We start from the raw sequence: 23,202 nt of genomic DNA, 5'->3' as shown, positions 1-23,202 counted from the left end.
TCCTGCTACTACACAATGATTCTAAACTGTGCGCGGCCAGATTATTTCTGATGACAGAAGCTGATTGTGTACAAAGCACAACAGGCATGTGCTATGTTTCCTGCTACTACACAATGATTCTAAACTGTGCAGGCCAGATTATTTCTAATGACAGAAGCTGACTGTGTACAAAGCTACTCAGACAAGCACAACAGGCATGTGCTATGTTTCCTGCTACTACACAATGATTCTAAACTGTGCAGGCCAGATTATTTCTAATGACAGAAGCTGATTGTGTACAAAGCTACTCAGACAAGCACAACAGGCATGTGCTATGTTTCCTGCTACTACGCAATGATTCTAAACTGTGCGCGGCCAGATTATTTCTGATGACAGAAGCTGACTGTGTACAAAGCACAACAGGCATTTGCTATGTTTCCTGCTACTACACAATGATTCTAAACTGTGCGCGGCCAGATTATTTCTAATGACAGAAGCTGACTGTGTACAAAGCTACTCAGGTAAGCACAACAGGCATGTGCTATGTTTCCTGCTACTACACAATGATTCTAAACTGTGCGCGGCCAGATTATTTCTGATGACAGAAGCTGACTGTGTACAAAGCTACTCAGGTAAGCATAACAGGCATGTGCTATGTTTCCTGCTACTACACAATGATTCTAAACTGTGCAGGCCAGATTATTTCTGATGACAGAAGCTGACTGTGTACAAAGCTACTCAGACAAGCACAACAGGCATGTGCTATGTTTCCTGCTACTACGCAATGATTCTAAACTGTGCGCGGCCAGATTATTTCTGATGACAGAAACTGACTGTGTACAAAGCACAACAGGCATGTGCTATGTTTCCTGCTACTACACAATGATTCTAAACTGTGCAGGCCAGATTATTTCTGATGACAGAAGCTGACTGTGTACAAAGCTACTCAGGTAAGCACAACAGGCATGTGCTATGTTTTCCTGCTACTACACAATGATTCTAAACTGTGCGCGGCCAGATTATTTCTGATGACAGAAGCTGACTGTGTACAAAGCTACTCAGGTAAGCACAACAGGCATGTGCTATGTTTCCTGCTACTACGCAATGATTCTAAACTGTGCAGGCCAGATTATTTCTGATGACAGAAGCTGACTGTGTACAAAGCTACTCAGACAAGCACAACAGGCATGTGCTATGTTTCCTGCTACTACATAATGATTCTAAACTGTGCGCGGCCAGATTATTTCTGATGACAGAAGCTGACTGTGTACAAAGCTACTCAGGTAAGCACAACAGGCATTTGCTATGTTTCCTGCTACTACATAATGATTCTAAACTGTGCGCGGCCAGATTATTTCTGATGACAGAAGCTGACTGTGTACAAAGCTACTCAGACAAGCACAACAGGCATGTGCTATGTTTCCTGCTACTACGCAATGATTCTAAACTGTGCAGGCCAGATTATTTCTGATGACAGAAGCTGACTGTGTACAAAGCTACTCAGGTAAGCACAACAGGCATTTGCTATGTTTCCTGCTACTACACAATCATTCTAAACTGTGCAGGGCAGATTATTTCTGATGACAGAAGCTGACTGTGTACAAAGCTACTCAGACAAGCACAACAGGCATGTGCTATGTTTCCTGCTACTACATAATGATTCTAAACTGTGCGCGGCCAGATTATTTCTGATGACAGAAGCTGACTGCGTACAAAGCTACTCAGACAAGCATAACAGGCATGTGCTATGTTTCCTGCTACTACACAATGATTCTAAACTGTGCGCGGCCAGATTATTTCTAATGACAGAAGCTGACTGTGTACAAAGCACAACAGGCATTTGCTATGTTTCCTGCTACTACACAATGATTCTAAACTGTGCGCGGCCAGATTATTTCTGATGACAGAAGCTGACTGTGTACAAAGCTACTCAGACAAGCACAACAGGCATGTGCTATGTTTCCTGCTACTACACAATGATTCTAAACTGTGCGCGGCCAGATTATTTCTAATGACAGAAGCTGACTGTGTACAAAGCTACTCAGACAAGCACAACAGGCATGTGCTATGTTTCCTGCTACTACACAATGATTCTAAACTGTGCAGGCCAGATTATTTCTGATGACAGAAGCTGACTGTGTACAAAGCTACTCAGACAAGCACAACAGGCATGTGCTATGTTTCCTGCTACTACACAATGATTCTAAACTGTGCGCGGCCAGATTATTTCTGATGACAGAAGCTGATTGTGTACAAAGCTACTCAGGTAAGCACAACAGGCATGTGCTATGTTTCCTGCTACTACACAATGATTCTAAACTGTGCAGGCCAGATTATTTCTGATGACAGAAGCTGACTGTGTACAAAGCTACTCAGACAAGCACAACAGGCATGTGCTATGTTTCCTGCTACTACACAATGATTCTAAACTGTGCAGGCCAGATTATTTCTGATGACAGAAGCTGACTGTGTACAAAGCTACTCAGACAAGCACAACAGGCATGTGCTATGTTTCCTGCTACTACACAATGATTCTAAACTGTGCAGGCCAGATTATTTCTGATGACAGAAGCTGACTGTGTACAAAGCTACTCAGACAAGCACAACAGGCATGTGCTATGTTTCCTGCTACTACATAATGATTCTAAACTGTGCAGGCCAGATTATTTCTGATGACAGAAGCTGACTGTGTACAAAGCTACTCAGGTAAGCACAACAGGCATTTGCTATGTTTCCTGCTACTACACAATGATTCTAAACTGTGCAGGCCAGATTATTTCTGATGACAGAAGCTGACTGTGTACAAAGCTACTCAGACAAGCACAACAGGCATGTGCTATGTTTCCTGCTACTACACAATGATTCTAAACTGTGCAGGCCAGATTATTTCTGATGACAGAAGCTGACTGTCTACAAAGCACAACAGGCATGTGCTATGTTTCCTGCTACTACACAATGATTCTAAACTGTGCAGGCCAGATTATTTCTGATGACAGAAGCTGACTGTGTACAAAGCTACTCAGGTAAGCATAACAGGCATGTGCTATGTTTCCTGCTACTACACAATGATTCTAAACTGTGCAGGCCAGATTATTTCTGATGACAGAAGCTGACTGTGTACAAAGCTACTCAGACAAGCACAACAGGCATGTGCTATGTTTCCTGCTACTACATAATGATTCTAAACTGTGCAGGGCAGATTATTTCTGATGACAGAAGCTGACTGTGTACAAAGCTACTCAGACAAGCACAACAGGCATGTGCTATGTTTCCTGCTACTACATAATGATTCTAAACTGTGCAGGGCAGATTATTTCTGATGACAGAAGCTGACTGTGTACAAAGCTACTCAGACAAGCACAACAGGCATGTGCTATGTTTCCTGCTACTACACAATGATTCTAAACTGTGCGCGGCCAGATTATTTCTGATGACAGAAGCTGATTGTGTACAAAGCACAACAGGCATGTGCTATGTTTCCTGCTACTACACAATGATTCTAAACTGTGCAGGCCAGATTATTTCTAATGACAGAAGCTGACTGTGTACAAAGCTACTCAGACAAGCACAACAGGCATGTGCTATGTTTCCTGCTACTACACAATGATTCTAAACTGTGCAGGCCAGATTATTTCTAATGACAGAAGCTGATTGTGTACAAAGCTACTCAGACAAGCACAACAGGCATGTGCTATGTTTCCTGCTACTACATAATGATTCTAAACTGTGCGCGGACAGATTATTTCTGATGACAGAAGCTGACTGTGTACAAAGCTACTCAGGTAAGCACAACAGGCATGTGCTATGTTTCCTGCTACTACATAATGATTCTAAACTGTGCAGGCCAGATTATTTCTGATGACAGAAGCTGACTGTGTACAAAGCTACTCAGGTAAGCACAACAGGCATGTGCTATATTTCCTGCTACTACACAATGATTCTAAACTGTGCAGGCCAGATTATTTCTGATGACAGAAGCTGACTGTGTACAAAGCTACTCAGGTAAGCACAACAGGCATGTGCTATGTTTCCTGCTACTACACAATGATTCTAAACTGTGCAGGCCAGATTATTTCTGATGACAGAAGCTGACTGTGTACAAAGCTACTCAGACAAGCATAACAGGCATTTGCTATGTTTCCTGCTACTACACAATGATTCTAAACTGTGCGCGGCCAGATTATTTCTGATGACAGAAGCTGACTGTGTACAAAGCTACTCAGACAAGCATAACAGGCATGTGCTATGTTTCCTGCTACTACACAATGATTCTAAACTGTGCAGGCCAGATTATTTCTGATGACAGAAGCTGACTGTGTACAAAGCTACTCAAGTAAGCACAACAGGCATGTGCTATGTTTCCTGCTACTACACAATCATTCTAAACTGTGCAGGCCAGATTATTTCTGATGACAGAAGCTGACTGTGTACAAAGCACAACAGGCATTTGCTATGTTTCCTGCTACTACACAATGATTGTTAATAAGTACTAATGTGCAATGCAAACCTACAGTACAAGTGGCTACAACTTATCATAGTGAGAGAAAGTCTACGTTGCTGATAAATCTGAACTAACATAGGAGATAAAAAGGGGGAAAAACTGTTTTGCTTTGCACATCTAGGATAAAGCACAACAAATTGTGATAATTATACTTGCAGGGGTCCATTTGCATCCACAACTACCATTCCTTTCCTACTAGAGCCCCTAGGGTAATTCCAGTGCCCCTTTCCACCTCTTATGCCTTTTAGTGCCCCCTGCAATAATCCCACCTTCCTCCAGTTGCATGAAAAATTAGTTACATTACATTACACTACTTATGGACATAAAAATGGGCCTAAAGGACTGATTGCGCTCTGGCTGATACGCAGATCTCCCACCACTGTACTAACGGACAGTAACTCACCTCGCAAGCATAAAAATTAAACATACCTACTTTAAAAAAATATTAAATACCCTACCTTATGTACAACAAAAATCACTTTAATGTTCCTTTATTAGCATCTGAGTTACCTACCCACGAACGTGGTTATCAGCTGCTAAAACAAGCGCTCGAATAGTGTTATGTTGTCCATGATGAGTGTCAACGATTCCTGCACATTTTATACAATGAGATCAAGAAGCCTTCTCAGGACCAAATATGCACTTACCTTAGTTATAAGCAGCCGGTATTTCTCCACCAGATAATCATTGTTGTGACACCCTGCAAGAAGCTGCCATACTTCACCCCTAAGGGCCTCTGGTACGCCGCTCCTCACCAAAGCAGACAGGGGTTTCGGTCGCACACTGAGATTCAGGTGCCTGGAAAACACATTTTATAAGACAACTGTAAATTCTTCAATGTTTAAGGAAACATTTTATTTAAAAAATATTTCCATCTTGCATATAAAACCCCCCATCAATTAAACATGTTTTTTAGATATACTTATATATGTGTGTATAAGTAGATAGATAACAGACAGACCAATAGATAGATAGAATGAAAGAATGACAGAGAGAAAGACAGATAACATAATACAGATTTAGATAAATAGACACACAGATAGATAGAAAGATAGAGCAATAGACAGATAGATAAGATTCTACAGATATTAATGCAGATGATAGATAGATAATAGATAGGCAAACATATAGCCAGACAAATTAAGGATTAAGAAAATCAAAATGCAACACCTAAAATATATGTCACAATTAACAGAGGGGCCAACTATGAGTAAAGCTATATTAGATTTAGTGCTATTAAATGGTACAGATATAATATCAAACATAGAACATTTGGGTAACAGTGATCATAACACGGTCACGTTTGAAATCACTTTCCATAAGCAGTATTAAAAGGGTTCAACTAAGACTTAATTTTAAGAAAGCAAAATTCAATAATTTTAAGTAAATCGTTAAAAAACATAAATTGGGACTAAGGGCTAGATTTATTAAAGCTGAGGCGGACAGGGGCAGTATACGCGCCCCTGTACGCCTCAACTCGCCTGTGGCGGGGAGAAATTACCCGCAGGTATTCGCCATTGCACACGAGCGCAATTTTGCGCTCGCGTGCAATCCCGCGCGGGCAGGAGCTGTCAATCTCCTCGGTCTGACTAGATCGAGGAGATTGAATTTCGCCACCTTAGAGGTGGCGAAGAGGTTAGGGAAGCGGCGGTCTTGACCGCTGCTCGTTAAATGACGGCGAGCAAGTTCTTGTGAGAACTTGCAGCCGTAGGGCTTTAATAAATCTAGCCCTAAGTGTTTTCTAATTAAAATACGTAGGATAAAGGGATAACATTTAAAACTTTGTTAAATACTTATTAACACATACCACATGGTTATAAAAGTAAAATAAATAAATCCAAGCCAATGTGGCTAAATAAAATGTGTTGAAAAATTAGGAAACAAAACATTGGGCATTTAAATTATTCAAAGAAAATTGTACAGACTCAACATTCCAATTATATAAGTAATATAACAAAGCATGCAAAAAAGCAATCAAATTAGCCAAAATTGAAAATGAAAGATTAATTGCAAAGGATTACAAGTCAAAACGTAAAAGGTTTTTTAAGTACATAGATGGCAAAAAAAAAAAATCTAAGGAGGACAATATAGGTACATTAAAATGCGTGGAGGGTAGCATGATTAGCAGTGGCAGGGAGTAGGCTGAAGTACTAAACCAGTTTTTTTCTTCAGTATACACAAAAGAGGAACCAATGGGATATACTTAAAAAAAACTAGAACATACAAGCCCATACCATTAACTAGGTTATCTCTAGAGGATATCAGGAAAAAACAAGATAATACTCGGCCCGGATGGAATACACCCAAGGGTTTTGAAGGAATTTAGCACTGTTATAATCAAACCTCTACTCTTATTTTTCAAGACTGATTATCCTAAAGGCATAGTACCCCAGGACTGGCATAAAGCTGATGTGGTGACACTTTTTAAAAAGGGAAGCAAGGCTAATCCAGGAAGCTATAGACCAGTTAGGCTGACATCAATAGTGTGGAAGATACTTCAAGGGATTATAAGGGATTTGGGTAAACAAGATTATGAGCACAAATCAGCATGGTTTTATGAGAAATAGATCATGTCAAACTAATCTAATTAGATTCTATGAGGAAGTAAGTAAAATATAGATAAAAATCAGTTCATGTGATATACTTGATTTTTGCATTGACATTTGATACAGTGCCACATGAGCGATTAATGTACAAAATTAAGGGACTGGCAATAGCTGAAAATGTTAGCTCATGGATAAATAACTGGATAAAATACAGGGAGAAATGAGTAGTAGTGAACAGATCATACTCAGATTAGACAAAGGTAACTAGTGTAGTCCCCCAGGGATCAGTACTAGGCCCTGTTCTTTTGAATATTATTATTAATGATGAAGCAAGGGTTAAATAGCAACATGTCTATTTTTGCAGACGATACAAAGTTGTGTAAGGTCATTAGGTCAGGGTAGTATGAACTTGATTTACAAGGGGATCTACAAAAACTAGAAGTATGGGCAGGTAAATGGAAAATGAGATTTAATACGGGAAAATGCAAGGTTCTACATTTTGGACATAAAAATAAGCAGGCACAACTGTCCTGGTCCGGGCGAATAAATGCAGTCAAAATGTCCATTCTCCCAAAAATGTTATACATAAAGCAAACTTTAATTCTTATACCATCAATACCATTTTAATAGCAAATTCAGAAAGATATCATCAAATTCATATGGTCATATTTCAAACCAAGAGTATCTAATTCCACATTATATTTATCCAAAGATAAGGGTGGGTTGAGGTTACCAAATGCAATAAATTACTACTGGACCACACATCTCTCCCTGATTAAATCCTGGAACCAAGCTATTGCCCCAAAATTGAGGGTCACATTGAAAACACAACTATTAAATGATATCCCCCTCAGGAACATATGTTGGATACCTAAGAAACTTTCGCCTAGATTTAGAGTTCTGCGTTAGCCGTCAAAAGCAGCGTTAAGGGGTCCTAACGCTGCTTTTGGCCGCCCGCTGGTATTTAGAGTCAGGCAGGAAAGGGTCTAACGCTCACTTTCAAGCCGCGACTTTTCCATACCGCAGATCCCCTTACGCCAATTGCGTATCCTATCTTTTCAATGGGATCTTCCTAACCGCGGTATTTAGAGTCTTGGCTGAAGTGAGCGGTAGACCCTCTACCGACAAGACTCCAGCCGCAAAAAAAAGTCAGTAGTTAAGAGCTTTATGGGCTAACGCCGGTTTATAAAGCTCTTAACTACAGTGCTCTAAAGTACACTAACACCCATAAACTACCTATGAACCCCTAAACCGAGGTCCCCCCACATCGCCGCCACTATAATCAATATTTTTAACCCCTAATCTGCCGACCGCACACCGCCGCCAACTACATTATTCCTATGAACCCCTAATCTGCTGCCCCTAACATCGCCGACACCTACATAATATTTATTAATCCCTAATCTGCCCCCCCCAACGTCGCCGCTACCTAACTACACTTATTAACCCCTAATCTGCCGACCGGACCTCGCCGCCACTATAATAAATGTATTAACCCCTAAACCGCCTCGCAAACACTATAATAAATAGTATTAACCCCTAATCTGCCCTCCCTAACATCGCCGCCACCTAACTTCAAGTATTAACCCCTAATCTGCCGACCGGACCTCGCCGCTACTCTAATAAATGTATTAACCCCTAAAGCTAAGTCTAACCCTAACACCCCCTAAATTAAATATAATTTTAATCTAACAAAATAAATTAAATCTTATTAACTAAAATAATCCTATTTAAAACTAAATACTTACCAGTAAAATAAACCCTAATATAGCTACAATATAATGAATAATTATATTGTAGCTATTTTAGAATTTATATTTATTTTACAGGCAACTTTGTATTTATTTTAAATAGGTACAATAGCTATTAAATAGTTATTAACTATTTAATAGCTACCAAGTTAAAAACAGAATTTACTAAATTACTTTCTCCAACGGTGTGTCCGGTCCACGGCGTCATCCTTACTTGTGGGATATTCTCTTCCCCAACAGGAAATGGCAAAGAGCCCAGCAAAGCTGGTCACATGATCCCTCCTAGGCTCCGCCTTCCCCAGTCATTCGACCGACGTAAAGGAGGAATATTTGCATAGGAGAAATCATATGATACCGTGGTGACTGTAGTTAAAGAAAATAAATCATCAGACCTGATTAAAAACCAGGGCGGGCCGTGGACCGGACACACCGTTGGAGAAAGTAATTTATCAGGTAAACATAAATTCTGTTTTCTCCAACATAGGTGTGTCCGGTCCACGGCGTCATCCTTACTTGTGGGAACCAATACCAAAGCTTTAGGACACGGATGATGGGAGGGAGCAAATCAGGTCACCTAGATGGAAGGCACCACGGTTTGCAAAACCTTTCTCCCAAAAATAGCCTCAGAAGAAGCAAAAGTATCAAATTTGTAAAATTTGGTAAAAGTGTGCAGTGAAGACCAAGTCGCTGCCTTATATATCTGATCAACAGAAGCCTCGTTCTTAAAGGCCCATGTGGAAGCCACGGCCCTAGTGGAATGAGCTGTGATTCTTTCAGGAGGCTGCCGTCCGGCAGTCCCATAAGCCAATCTGATGATGCTTTTAAGCCAAAAAGATAGAGAGGTAGAAGTTGCTTTTTGACCTCTCCTTTTACCAGAATAAACAACAAACAAGGAAGATGTTTGTCTGAAATCCTTTGTAGCATCTAAATAGAATTTTAGAGCACGGACAACGTCCAAATTGTGTAACAAACGTTCCTTCTATGAAACTGGATTCGGACACAAAGAAGGTACAACTATCTCCTGGTTAATATTTTTGTTGGAAACAACCTTCGGAAGAAAACCAGGCTCAGTACGTAAAAACCACCTTATCTGCATGGACCAGATAGGGCGGAGAACACTGCAGAGCAGATAACTCTGAAACTCTTCTAGCAGAAGAAATTGCAACCTAAAACAAAACTTTCCAAGATAATAACTTAATATCTATGGAATGTAAGGGTTCAAACGGAACCCCTTGAAGAACTGAAAGAACTAGATTAAGACTCCAGGGAAGAGTCAAAGGTCTGTAAACAGGCTTGATACTAACCAGAGCCTGAACAAACGCTTAAACGTCTGGCACAGCTGCCAGCCTTTTGTGAAGTAAAACAGATAAAGCAGAGATCTGTCCCTTCAGAGAACTCGCAGAAAATCCTTTCTCCAAACCTTCTTGTAGAAAGGAAAGAATCTTAGGAATTTTTATCTTGTTCCATGGGAATCCTTTAGATTCACACCAACAGATATATTTTTTCCATATATTATGGTAAATTTTTCTAGTTACAGGCTTTCTAGCCTGAATAAGAGTATCTACTACAGAATCTGAAAACCCACGCTTTGATAAAAACAAGAGTTCAAACTCCAAGCAGTCAGTTGGAGGAAAACCAGATTCGGATGTTCAAATGGACCCTGAATAAGAAGGTCCTGTCTCAAAGGTAGCTTCCATGGTGGAGCCGATGACACATTCACCAGGTCTGCATACCAAGTCCTGCGTGGCCACACAGGAACTATCAAGATCACCGAAGCCCTCTCCAGATTAATCCTGGCTACCAGCCTGGGAATGAGAGGAAACGGTGGGAATACATAAGCTAGGTTGAAGATCCAAGGTGCTACTATTGTATCCAATAGAGTCGCCTTGGGATCCCTGGATTTGGACCCGTAACAAGGGACCATGAAGTTCTGACGAGAGGCCATCAGAACCAAGTCTGGAATGCCCCATAATTGAGTTATTTGGGCAAAGATTTCCAGATGGAGTACCCACTCCCCCGGATGCTCCTCCATCGCCAGGGAACTCCTTGTTAACCCCTGATGGTTGATATATGTAACAGTCGTCATGATGACTGATTGAAACCTTATGAATTTGGCCTTTGCTAGTCTAGGCCAAGCCTTGAGAGCATTGAATATCGCTCTCAGTTCCATTATGTTTATCGGGAGAAGAGAGTCTTCCCGAAACCATAGACCCTGAGTTTTCAGGGGTTCCCAGACCGCGCCCCAGCCCACCAGACTGGCGTCGGTCGTGACAATGACCTATTCTGGTCTGCGGAAGCTCATTCCCTGTGACAGGTTGTCCAGGGTCAGCCACCAACGGAGTGAATCTCTGGTTATTTGATCTACTTGTATCGTCGGAGACAAGACTGTATAATCCCCATTCCACTGTCTGAGCATGCCCAGGTGCAATGGTCTTAGATGAATTCGTGCAAAAGGAACTATGTCCATTGCCGCAACCATCAACCCTATTACTTCCATGGACTGCGCTATGGAAGGAATAAGAACAGAATGAAGTACCTGACAAGAGCTTAGAAGTTTTGATTTTCTGGCCTCTGTCAGAAAAACCTTCATTTCTAAGGAAACTATTATTGTTCCCAAGAAGGGAACTCTTGTTGACGGGGACAGAGAACTTTTTTCTATGTTCACTTTCCACCTGTGAGATCTGAGAAAGGCTAGGACAATGTCCGTATGAGCCCTTGCTTTTGACAGAGACGACACCTGAATCAGGATGTCGTCCAAGTAAGGTACTACTGCAATGCCCCTTGGTCTTAGCACCGCTAGAAGGGACCCTAGTACCCTTGTGAAAATCCTTGGAGCAGTGGCTAATCCGAATGGAAGTGCCACAGGTAATGCTTGTCCAGAAAGGCGAACCTTAGGAACCGAAAATGTTCCTTGTGGATAGGAATACGTAGGTACGCATCCTTTAAGTCCACCATGGTCATGAATTGACCTTCCTGGATGGTAGAAAGGATCGTTCGAATGGTTTCCATTTTGAATGATGAAACCCTTAGAAACTTGTTTAGAATCTTGAGATCTAAAATAGGTCTGAATGTTCCCTCTTATTTGGGAATTATGAACAGGTTGGAGTAAAAACCCCTCCCTTGTTCTCCTAATGGAACAGGATGAATCACTCCCATGCTTAACAGGTCTTCTACACAGTGTAAGAATGCCTGTTCGAAGATAATTGAGACCCGTGGAACCTTCCCCTTGGGAGTAGTTCCCTGAATTCCAGGAGATAACCTTGAGAAACTATTTCTAGCGCCCAAGGATCCTGAACATCTCTTGCCCCAACCTGAGCAAAGAGAGAAAGTCTGCCCCCCACCAGATCCTTCCCAGATCGGGGGCCAACACTTCATGCTGTTTTGGTAGCAGTGGCAGGTGACTTGGCCTGCTTACCCTTGTTCCAGCCTTGCATCGGCCTCCAGGCTGGCTTGGTTTGAGAAGTATTACCCTCTTGCTTAGAGGGTGTAGAATTTGAGGCTGGTCCGTTTCTGCGAAAGGGACGAAAATTTGGCCTATTTTTAGCCTTAAAAGACCTATTCTGTGGGAGGGCGTGGCCCTTTCCCCCAGTGATGTCTGAAATAATCTCTTTCAAGTCAGGGCCAAACAGTGTTTTACCCTTGAAAGGGATGTTAAGCAAAAGCGCTCTGCGCGCCACGATAGCAAACCCTGAATTATTCGCCGCTAATCTAGCTAATTGCAAAGCGGCATCTAAAATAAAAAAGAGTTAGCCAATTTAAGAGCTTGAACTCTGTCCAAAACCTCCTCGTACGAAGATTCTTTATTAAGCGACTTTTCTAGTTCTTCGAACCAGAAACACGCAGCTGTAGTGACAGGAACAATGCATGAAATTGGTTGTAGAAGGTAACCTTGCTGAACAAACATCTTTTTAAGCAAACCCTCTAACCTTTAATCCATAGGATCTTGAAAGCACAACTATCTTCTATAGGAATAGAAGTGCGTTTGTTTAGAGTAGAAACCGCCCCCCTCGACCTTGGGGACTGTATGCTATAAGTCCTTTCTGGGGTCGACTATAGGAAACTAATTTCTTAAATATAGGGGGAGGACAAAGGGTATGCCGGGGCTTTCCCACTCCTTATTTACTATGTCTGCCACCCGCTTGGGTATAGGAAAAACATCGGGGGGCACCGGAACCTCTAGGAACTTGTCCATCTTACCTAATTTCTCTGGAATGACCAAATTGTCACAATCATCCAGAGTAGATAATACCTCCTTAAGTAGTGCGTGGAGATGTTGAAATTTAAATTTAAAAGTTACAATATCAGGTTCTGCTTGTTGAGAAATTTTCCCTGAATCTGAAATTTCTCCCTCAGACAAAACCTCCCTCCTGGCCCCTTCAGATAGGTGTGAGGGTATGTCAGAAAAGATATCATCAGCGTCCTCTTGCTCCTCAGTGTTTAAAACAGAGCAATCACGCTTTCTGATAAGTAGGCATTTTGGAAAAAAATGCATGCAATAGAATTATCCATTACAGCCATTAATTGTTGTATGGTAATAAGTATTGGCGCACTAGATGTACTAGGGGCCTCTTGTGTGGGCAAAACTGGTGTAGACACAGAAGGGGATGATGCAGTACCATGCTTACTCCCCTCATTAGAGGAATCATCTTGGGCAATATCATATCTATGGCATTATTATCCCTACTTTGTTTGGACATTATGACACAAATATATCACATATATTTAAATGGGGAGACACATTGGCTTTCATACATATAGAACATCGTTATCTGATGGTTCAGACATGTTAAACAGGCTTAAACTTGTTAACAAAGCACAAAAAACGTTTTACAATAAAACCGTTACTGTCCCTTTAAATTTTAAACTGAACACACTTTATTACTGAATATGTGAAAAAGTATGAAGGAATTGTTCAAATTTCACCAAAATTTCACCACAGTAACTTAAAGCCTTAAAAGTATTGCACACCAAATTTGAAAGCTTTAACCCTTAAAATAACGGAACCGGAGCCGTTTTTACATTTAACCCCTATACAGTCCCAGGTATCTGCTTTGCTGAGACCCAACCAAGCCCAGAGGGGAATACGATACCAAATGATGCCTTCTATAAGCTTTTTCAGTGGTTCTTAGCTCCTCACACATGCATCTGCATGCCATGCTTTCCAAAAACAACTGCGCATTAGAGGCGCGAAAATGAGGCTCTGTCTATGACTAGAAAAGGCCCCCAGTGAAAAAGGTGTCCAATACAGTGCCTGCCGTTTTTATTAAAACAATCCCCAAGATTTAACAACTATTAAAAGTAATAATCTGCCAAATATACTTAGTAAAGTAATCGTTTTAGCCCAGAAAAATGTCTACCAGTTTTTTAAGCCCTAATGAAGCCCTTTATTCTTTTACTTAAACAAAGAAAATGGCTTACCGGTTCCCATAGGGAAAATGACAGCTTCCAGCATTACCGAGTCTTGTTAGAAATGTGTCATACCTCAAGCAGCAAAAGTCTGCTCACTGCTTCCCCCAACTGAAGTTAATTCCTCTCAACAGTCCTGTGTGGAAACAGCCATCGATTTTAGTAACGGTTGCTAAAATCATTTTCCTCTTACAAACAGAAATCTTCATCTCTTTCCTGTTTCAGAGTAAATAGTACATACCAGCACTATTTTAAAATAACAAACTCTTGATTGAAGAATAAAAACTACATTTAAACACCAAAAAACTCTAAGCCATCTCCGTGGAGATGTTGCCTGTACAACGGCAAAGAGAATGACTGGGGAAGGCGGAGCCTAGGAGGGATCATGTGACCAGCTTTGCTGGGCTCTTTGCCACTTCCTGTTGGGGAAGAGAATATCCCACAAGTAAGGATGACGCCGTGGACCGGACACACCTATGTTGGAGAAATAATTACAAAATTACCTGTAAAATAAATCCTAACCTAAATTACAATTAAACCTAACACTACACTATCAATAAATTAATTAAATAAATTACCTACAATTACATACAATTAAATAAACTAAACTACAAAAACAAACAAACACTAAATTACAAAAAATAAAAAAAGATTACAAGAATATTAGGCTAATTACACCTACTCTAAGCCCCCTAATAAAATAAAAAAAAACCCCAAAATAATAAATGTCCCTACCCTATTCAAAATTAAAAAGTAACCAGCTCTTTTACCAGCCCTTAAAATGGCCTTTTGCAGGGGCATGCCCCAAAATAATGAGCTCTTTTGCCTGTAAAAAAAAAAATACAAACCCCCCCCAACATTAAAACCCACCACCCACACACCCCTACTCTAACCCAAACCCCCTTAAAAAAAACCTAACACTACCCCCCTGAAGATCTCCCTACCTTGAGTCGTCTTCACCCAGCCGGGCCGAAGTCTTCATCCGATGGGGCAGAAGAGGACATCCAGACCGGCAGAAGTCTTCATCCTATCCGGGCAGAAGAGGACATCCGGACCCGCAGACATCTTCATCCAAGCGGCATCTTCTATCTTCATCCATCCGATGAGGAGCGGCTCCATCTTCAAGACCTCCGGCGCGGAAAATCCTTCTTCCCCCGACGACTACCCGATGAATGAAGGTTCCTTTAAGTGACGTCATCCAAGATGGTGTCCCTCAAATTTCGATTGGCTGATAGGATTCTATCAGCCAATCGGAATTAAGGTAGGAAAAATATGATTGGCTGATTGAATCAGCCAATCAGATTGAGCTTGCATTCTATTGGCTGATCGGAACAGCCAATAGAATGCGAGCTCAATATGATTGGATGATTGAATCAGCCAATCGGATTGAACTTGAATCATATTGGCTGATTCAATCAGCCAATCAGATTTTTCCTACCTTAATTCCGATTGGCTGATAGAATCCTATGAGCCAATCGGAATTTGAGGGACGCCATCTTGGATGACGCCACTTAAATGAACCTTCATTCGTCGGGTAGTCGTCGGGGAAGAAGGATGTTGCGCGCCGGAGGTCTTGAAGATGGAGCCGCTCCTCGTCGGATGGATGAAGATAGAAGATGCCGCTTGGATGAAGATGTCTGCCGGTCCGGATGTCCTCTTCTGCCCGGATAGGATGAAGACTTCTGCCAGTCTGGATGTCCACTTCTGCCCCATCGGATGAAGACTGCGGCCCGGCTGGGTGAAGACGACTCAAGGTAGGGAGATCTTCAGGGGGGTAGTGTTAGGTTTATTTAAGGGGGGTTTGGGTTAGAGTAGGGGTATGTGGGTGATGGATTTTAATGTTGGGGGGGTTGTATTTTTTTTACAGGCAAAAGAGCTGATTACTTTGGGGCATGCCCCGCAAAAAGCCCTTTTAAGGGCTGGTAAAAGAGCTGGTTACTTTTTAATTTAGAATAGGGTAGGGACCTTTATTATTTTGGGGGGCTTTTTTATTTTATTAGGGGGCTTAGAGTAGGTGTAATTAGCCTAATATTCTTGTAATCTTTTTTTATTTTTTGTAATTTAATGTTTGTTTGTTTTTTAAATTTAGTTTAGTTTATTTAATTGTATGTAATTGTAGGTAATTTATTTAATTAATTTATTGATAGTGTAGTATTAGGTTTAATTGTAATTTAGGTTAGGATTTATTTTACAGGTAATTTTGTAATTATTTTAACTAGGTAGCTATTAAATAGTAAATAACTATTTAATAGCTATTGTACCTAGTTAAAATAAATATAAAGCCTAAAATAGCTACAATATAAATATTAATTATATTGTAGCTATATTAGGGTTTATTTTACAGGTAAGTATTTCGTTTTAAATAGGAATACTTTAGTTAATAAGATTTAATTTATTTCGTTAGATTAGCTTAGGGGGGGGTGTTAGGGTTAGACTTAGCTTTAGGGGTTAATACAGTTATTAGAGTAGCGGCGAGGTCCGGTCGGTAGATTAGGGGTTAATACTTGAAGTTAGGTGGCGGCTACGTGGGGGGGGCAGATTAGGGGTTAATACTATTTATTATAGGGTTTGCGAGGCGGTAGTGCAGCGGTTTAGGGGTTAATAACTTTATTAGAGTAGCGGCGAGGTCCGGTCGGCAAATTAGGGGTTAATAAGTGTAGGTAAGGTAGCGGAGACGTTGGTGGGGCAGATTAGGGGTTAATATATATATATAAATATAATGTATGTGTCTGCGATGTTAGGGGCAGCAGATTAGGGGTACATAGGTATAATGTAGGTTGCGGTGGTGTCTGGAGCGGCAGATTAGGGGTTAATAATAAAATGCAGGTATCAGTGATAGCGGGGGCGGAGGATTAGGGGTTAATATTTGTAAGGTTAGGGGTGTTTAGACTCGGGGTTCATGTTAGGGTGTTAGGTGCAGACTTAGAAAGTGTTTCCCCATAGGAAACAATGGGGCTGCGTTGGGATCTTAACGCTGCTTTTTTGCAGGTGTTATGTTTTTTTTCATCCCAAACTGCCTCATTTTTTCCTATGGGGGAATCGTGCACAAGCACCTTTTGCCATCTTACCGCTTCCGTAAGCAACGCTGGTATTGAGGGTTGAAGTGGCGGTATATTCGGCTCAACGCTCCCTTTTTGGAGCCTAACGCAGCCCTTCAGACAACTCTAAATACCAGCGTTGTCTTAAGGGTGCGTTGGAAAAAAAAGCTGTGTTAGCTAGGGGGGTCTTTACCGTCAAAACTCTAAATCTAGCCATTTGTATGCTAGGGGTCTACAATAAACCCCTTATAGGAGAGACTATACGAATTAATGACAAATTGTTAGTCTCCCATAAACATATTTCAAGCCATTTCTCACCTTTAACTCTGCTACTGAACAAAAAATTCTACTCAGGCCTAAATTCATACCGCCATGTGCAAATCCAAGGACAATATTCTTACATTCCAATCTTTCTACTTTTTAAGGACAGACTCATGAAAACATTTACCAAATTACGGTAAGACGAAATAGGTATCCCACTCAACACATGGTTTTCAAACTTTCAGATCAGACATTTCATTCATTCTCACCCACATAAAAATCAATTAAACGGAAAATTTGGAAATTTATGCCAACTTAAAGACACCCTCTCACATCTTATATCAACAACATACTAAATACTACAAACGACTCATACAGACAAACCCCCTTCATACAAACCTCAATGGGAAAAATAACTTAATTTACAACTTAATGACTCAGACTGGAAAAGAAGTTTCATAAACACCAATAAATCCTCTATTTCAGCTAATATAGTTAAGACAAACTATAAAATATTATCAAGATGGTACCTCACCCCATCACGCCTAAACCAAATATACCCATCAGCTACTTCGAAATGTTGGAGACACTGCAGAGAAGTGGAAACAATTTCACATATATGGTGGTACTGCCCAGAAATAAGGTCCTTTTGGGATCAAGTTTAACTTAATATTAACAAAAAACTTGACTGTAATACAACACTTGACCCCACGATAATCTTGCTGAACAATTTCCCTCAGTTACAATGCCACTACAGAAATACCGTACTTATAAGGGTCCTTATAAATAGTGCCAAAAAATTGATATTTCGTCACTGGGAAAAACCTCTAGCGCCCAATATATCCCAATGGTTACGAGAGGTTGAATATACCCTATCTCTTGAAGAAATTTACTATAGTTTTTATGGGAAAACTGATCAATTCTTCAACGTGCTTCTATTATGGACAGAAAACTAACATAAACACTAACTCTATTTTATATATATATATATATATATATATATATATATATATATATATATATATATATATATATATATATATATACATACACACAGGTAGCCCTCAGTTTACGTCGGGGTTAGGTTCCAGAAGGAATGGTTGTAAATTGAAACCGTTGTAAATTGAAACCCAGTTTATAATGTAAGTCAATGGGAAGTGAGGGAGTTAGATTCCAGGCCCCTCTCAAAATTGTCATACGTAACACCTAATACATTGTTTTTAAAGCTTTGAAATGAAGACTTTAAATGCTAAACAGCATTATAAACCTAATTAAATAATCACACAACAGACTGTATCATCAAACTAAGTTTAATGAACAAAAACATTTTTTTACTTGCATTTTTCTGCAAACAGTTCTCTGCATTGTTAGCATGTTAGATAATATTGGGTCTGCACCTATTCTATGCATTTCAATCTGGACTGATTAAGCAGTTAGTCACCCTCACCTCAAGCAGTTGGACAGGAAGATAATAGGGAAGTGGCTGCTAGATCTTGTTGCTCGATAGGTCTGGTCTGCTCTGTGTACACAGATTAATTTCAGTCTGCTAAGTTGCATAATTTTGCTGCAACACAAGCGGACAGCTCCACCTACTGGCTATTTTAATTAGTGCACTGCTTTTCAATAGCAGTTACATGACTGAAAAAAAGGTTGTTATTCTGAAATGGCGCAAGTTGAACCGGCGTAGACAGAGGGCCACCTGTAAATATATATATATATATATAAATATACATACACACATACATACATACATACACACCAGAAAGCTCTTACCCCTTCCCACTCATTTTCCCCCTTTCTTCACCATTTTTCTTTGGAACAGGTAATTTTACAATGCAGGGTCAAATGCTAGTGTCACATAATAGTTTGTGTTTATGTAAACCTGTATAACTCTGTTGATAACCTGAAATTTGTAATGCATGTAAGCTTAAAATGTTGATTTAATTTCCTTTTGTTTTGTATAAGATTATAAAATCTACAAAACAATTTAAAGAAAAAAAAATAAGCAGGCAACCTAATTTTTAAATGGCAGTAGCTTTAGCAAAACAGATGAGGAAAGGGATTTAGTAATAGATAACAAGCTAAAGATGGGTGCACAATGCAGGGCAGCGGCTACAAGGGCTAATAAGATACTAGCATGTATTAAAAGAGGCATTGTTGCAAGGGAGGAAAGCATAATTCTGTCACTATATAAATCCCCGGTAAGACCTCACCTTGAGTATGGAGTGCAGTTCTGAGGACTAATTTAAAAAAAATACATTGCAGACTTAAAAAAAGTTCAGAGAAAGGCAACAAAACTAAAAAGGGGAATTTAGAATTTAAGCTATGAGGAGAGGCTAGCCAAACTGGGTCTGTTTTCTCAACAAAAAAAAAAGGTGCTTGAGAAGTGACATGAGATGGCAGAAGCACCGTTTATTCCAAGAAAATTGTTTGTGACAAGAGGCCACAATTTAAGGCTGGCGGAAAGGAGCTTTAATCTCCAGCAACGTTAACGTCTTTTCACTGTAAGAGCAATAAAATTGTGGAACTCATCACCTAAGTAGGTAATAAATGCCAATACCTTAAATACATTTAAAAATGGTTTCGATACATTTCTGGCTAGAAACAGAATTCACAGATATGATTGCTTGTGTTAACTGGGTCACCTTTTTTAATGGGATTGATTTACGCTCAACTGGAGCTTACTGTAAGTATGTTAAGATTTGTACAGGTTGAACTCAATGGACTTCTGTCTTTTTTCAACCTCATATACTTGTTGAAAAATAATACGCACATATCCTTCACTAGTGGGAGCTAGCTGCTGATTGGTGCCTGCACACATTTGTCTCTTGTGATTGGCTAACTGGATGTGTTCAGCTAGCTGCCAGTTGTGCACTGCTGTTCCTTCAGCAAAGGATAACAAGAGAAATAAGCAAATTTGATAAAAGAAGTAAATTTGAAATTTGTTTAAAATTGTATGTTCTATCCAAATCATGAAAAAAAAAAAAACTTCAACATTCTACACAGTGATTGGTTAAATCAAAGCTCAAGCTCGTCTTCATATGTCCCTAAATGAGAGCAGGAACATGGATCCTTCCCAACAGACTTTTCAAGAGGTTTATCCATGATTTGCTCTTGATTTGCAAAACAACAGATCTTGTCTGATGCAGTGCTTAATTGTGAATATATAAACTATGCATACAGAAAATGACTTCATTGTCTTTTTAAGTAACTGCTGCTAAATTATAATATAAACCAGCAGCAATTTATTGTGTGTGTGCAACTTTTACTTCTGTATTCAGGATCACCGGCTGATCATCTCCCACAGGGTTATTGGTAGAGAGATACCTGCAAGCACAAACCTGACAAGAAATAAAAGTAAACATTCGGTGCGCACTCACATTTTCTATTTACACCTATGTATCTACAGTATCCCACAAAAGTGAGTACACCCCTCACATTTTTGTAAATATTTTATTATATATTTTCATGTGACAACACTGAAGAAAACAAAATTTATGCTTACCTGATAAATTTATTTCTCTTGTGGTGTATCCAGTCCACGGGTTCATCCATTACTTGTGGGATATTCTCCTTCCCAACAGGAAGCTGCAAGAGGACACCCACAGCAGAGCTGTCTATATAGCTCCTCCCCTAACTGCCACCCCCAGTCATTCGACCGAAGACAAGCAAGAAAAAAGGAGAAACTATAGGGTGCAGTGGTGACTGTAGTTTAAAAATAAAACACACCTGCCTTAAAATGACAGGGCGGGCCGTGGACTGGATACACCACAAGATAAATAAATTTATCAGGTAAGCATAAATTTTGTTTTCTCTTGTAAAGGTGTATCCAGTCCACGGTTTCATCCATTACTTGTGGGATACCAATACCAAAGCTTTAGGACACGGATGAAGGGAGGGACAAGGCAGGCCCTTAAACGGAAGGCACCACCTGCCTGTAAGACCTTTCTCCCAAAAATAGCCTCTGAAGAAGCAAAAGTATAGAATTTGTAGAATTTAGAAAAAGTATGAAGCGAAGACCAAGTCGCCGCCTTACAAATCTGTTCAACAGAGGCCTCATTTTTAAAAGCCCATGTGGAAGCTACCGCTCTAGTGGAATGAGCTGTAATTCTTTCAGGAGGCTGCTGGCCAGCAGTCTCATAAGCTAAGCGTATTATACTTCTTAGCCAAAAAGATAGAGAAGTTGCCGAAGCCTTTTGGCCTCTCCTCTGTCCAGAGAAGACACGAACAAAGCAGATGTTTGACAAAAATCCTTCGTAGCTTGTAAATAAAACTTTAAAGCACGAACCACATCAAGATTGTGTAAAAGACTTCCTTCTTTGAGGAAGGATTAGGACATAATGAAGGAACAACAATCTCCTGATTGATGTTCTTATTAGATACTACCTTAGGAAGAAACCCAGGTTTGGTACGCAAAACTACCTTATCTGCATGGAAAATCAGATAAGGGGAATCACACTGTAAAGCAGATAACTCCGAAACTCTTCGAGCCGAGGAGATAGCTACTAGAAACAGAACTTTCCAAGATAAAAGTTTAATATCTATGGAATGCAGAGGTTCAAACGGAACCCCTTGAAGAACCTTAAGAACTAAATTTAAACTCCATGGCGGAGCAACAGGTTTAAACACAGGCTTAATTCTGACTAAAGCCTGACAAAACGCCTGAACGTCTGGAACCTCAGCCAGATGTTTGTGCAAAAGAATAGACAGAGCAGAAATCTGTCCCTTTAAGGAACTAGCAGACAATACTTTCTCCAATCCCTCCTGGAGAAAGGATAAGATTCCAGGAATCCTGACTTTACTCCATGAGTAACCCTTGGATTCACACCAATGAAGATATTTACACCATATCTTATGATAGATTATCCTGGTGACAGGCTTTCGAGCCTGAATTAAGGTATCAATGACCGACTCGGAAAAACCACGCTTTGATAGAATCAAGCGTTCAATCTCCAAGCAGTCAGATGCAGAGAAATTAGATTTGGATATTTGAAAGGACCTTGAAGTAGAAGGTCCTGTCTCAGCGGCAGAGTCCATGGTGGAAAGGATGACATGTCCACCAGATCTGCATACCAAGTCCTGGGTGGCCACGCAGAAGCTATCAAAATCACTGAAGCTCTCTCCTGCTTGATCTTGGCAATCAGACGAGGGAGCAGAGGAAACGGTGGAAACACATAAGCCAGGCTGAAGGACCAGGGTGCTGCTAGAGCATCTATCAGCGCTGCCTTGGGATCCCTGGACATGGACCCATAACAAGGAAGCTTGGCGTTCTGACGAGACGCCATGAGATCCAGTTCTGGTTTGCCCCATAGTTGAATCAACTGGGCAAATACCTCCGGATGGAGTTCCCACTCCCCCGGATGAAAAGTCTGCCGTCTTAAAAAATCCGCCTCCCAGTTCTCTACTCCTGGGATATGGATAGCTGAGAGATGGCAAGAGTGAACCTCTGCCCATAGAATTATCTTTGAAACCTCCAACATCGCCAGGGGGCTCTTTGTACCCCCCTGATGGTTGATATAGGCTACAGTCGTGATGTTGTCTGACTGAAATCTGATGAACCTGACCGCAGCTAGCTGAGGCCAAGCCTAAAGAGCATTGAATATCGCTCTTAGTTCCAGAATGTTTATCGGAAGGAGGGCTTCCTCCTGAGTCCAGGAACCCTGAGCCTTCAGGGAGTTCCAGACTGCGCCCCAGTCCAGAAGGCTGGCATCTGTCGTCAC

At 40.6% G+C, this 23,202-nt stretch overlaps 1 protein-coding gene across 1 annotated transcript in view; it reads right to left on the bottom strand.

The window, feature by feature from the left end:
• Positions 1-23,202, bottom strand: part of RABGAP1 (RAB GTPase activating protein 1) — an 831,375-nt gene that overhangs the window by 361,689 nt on the left and 446,484 nt on the right. The window contains exon 11 of the mRNA XM_053696166.1: positions 5,128-5,278. Within this exon, the coding sequence (XP_053552141.1) occupies positions 5,128-5,278 (151 nt within the window). The remainder of the gene's footprint in view (positions 1-5,127; positions 5,279-23,202) is intronic.

The sequence above is a fragment of the Bombina bombina genome, chromosome 12 (assembly GCF_027579735.1).
Source record: "Bombina bombina isolate aBomBom1 chromosome 12, aBomBom1.pri, whole genome shotgun sequence".
Classification (NCBI taxonomy): domain Eukaryota; kingdom Metazoa; phylum Chordata; class Amphibia; order Anura; family Bombinatoridae; genus Bombina; species Bombina bombina.
The sequence above is the reverse complement of the archived record's forward strand: the minus strand, read 5'-3'. Positions and strand labels throughout refer to the sequence as shown.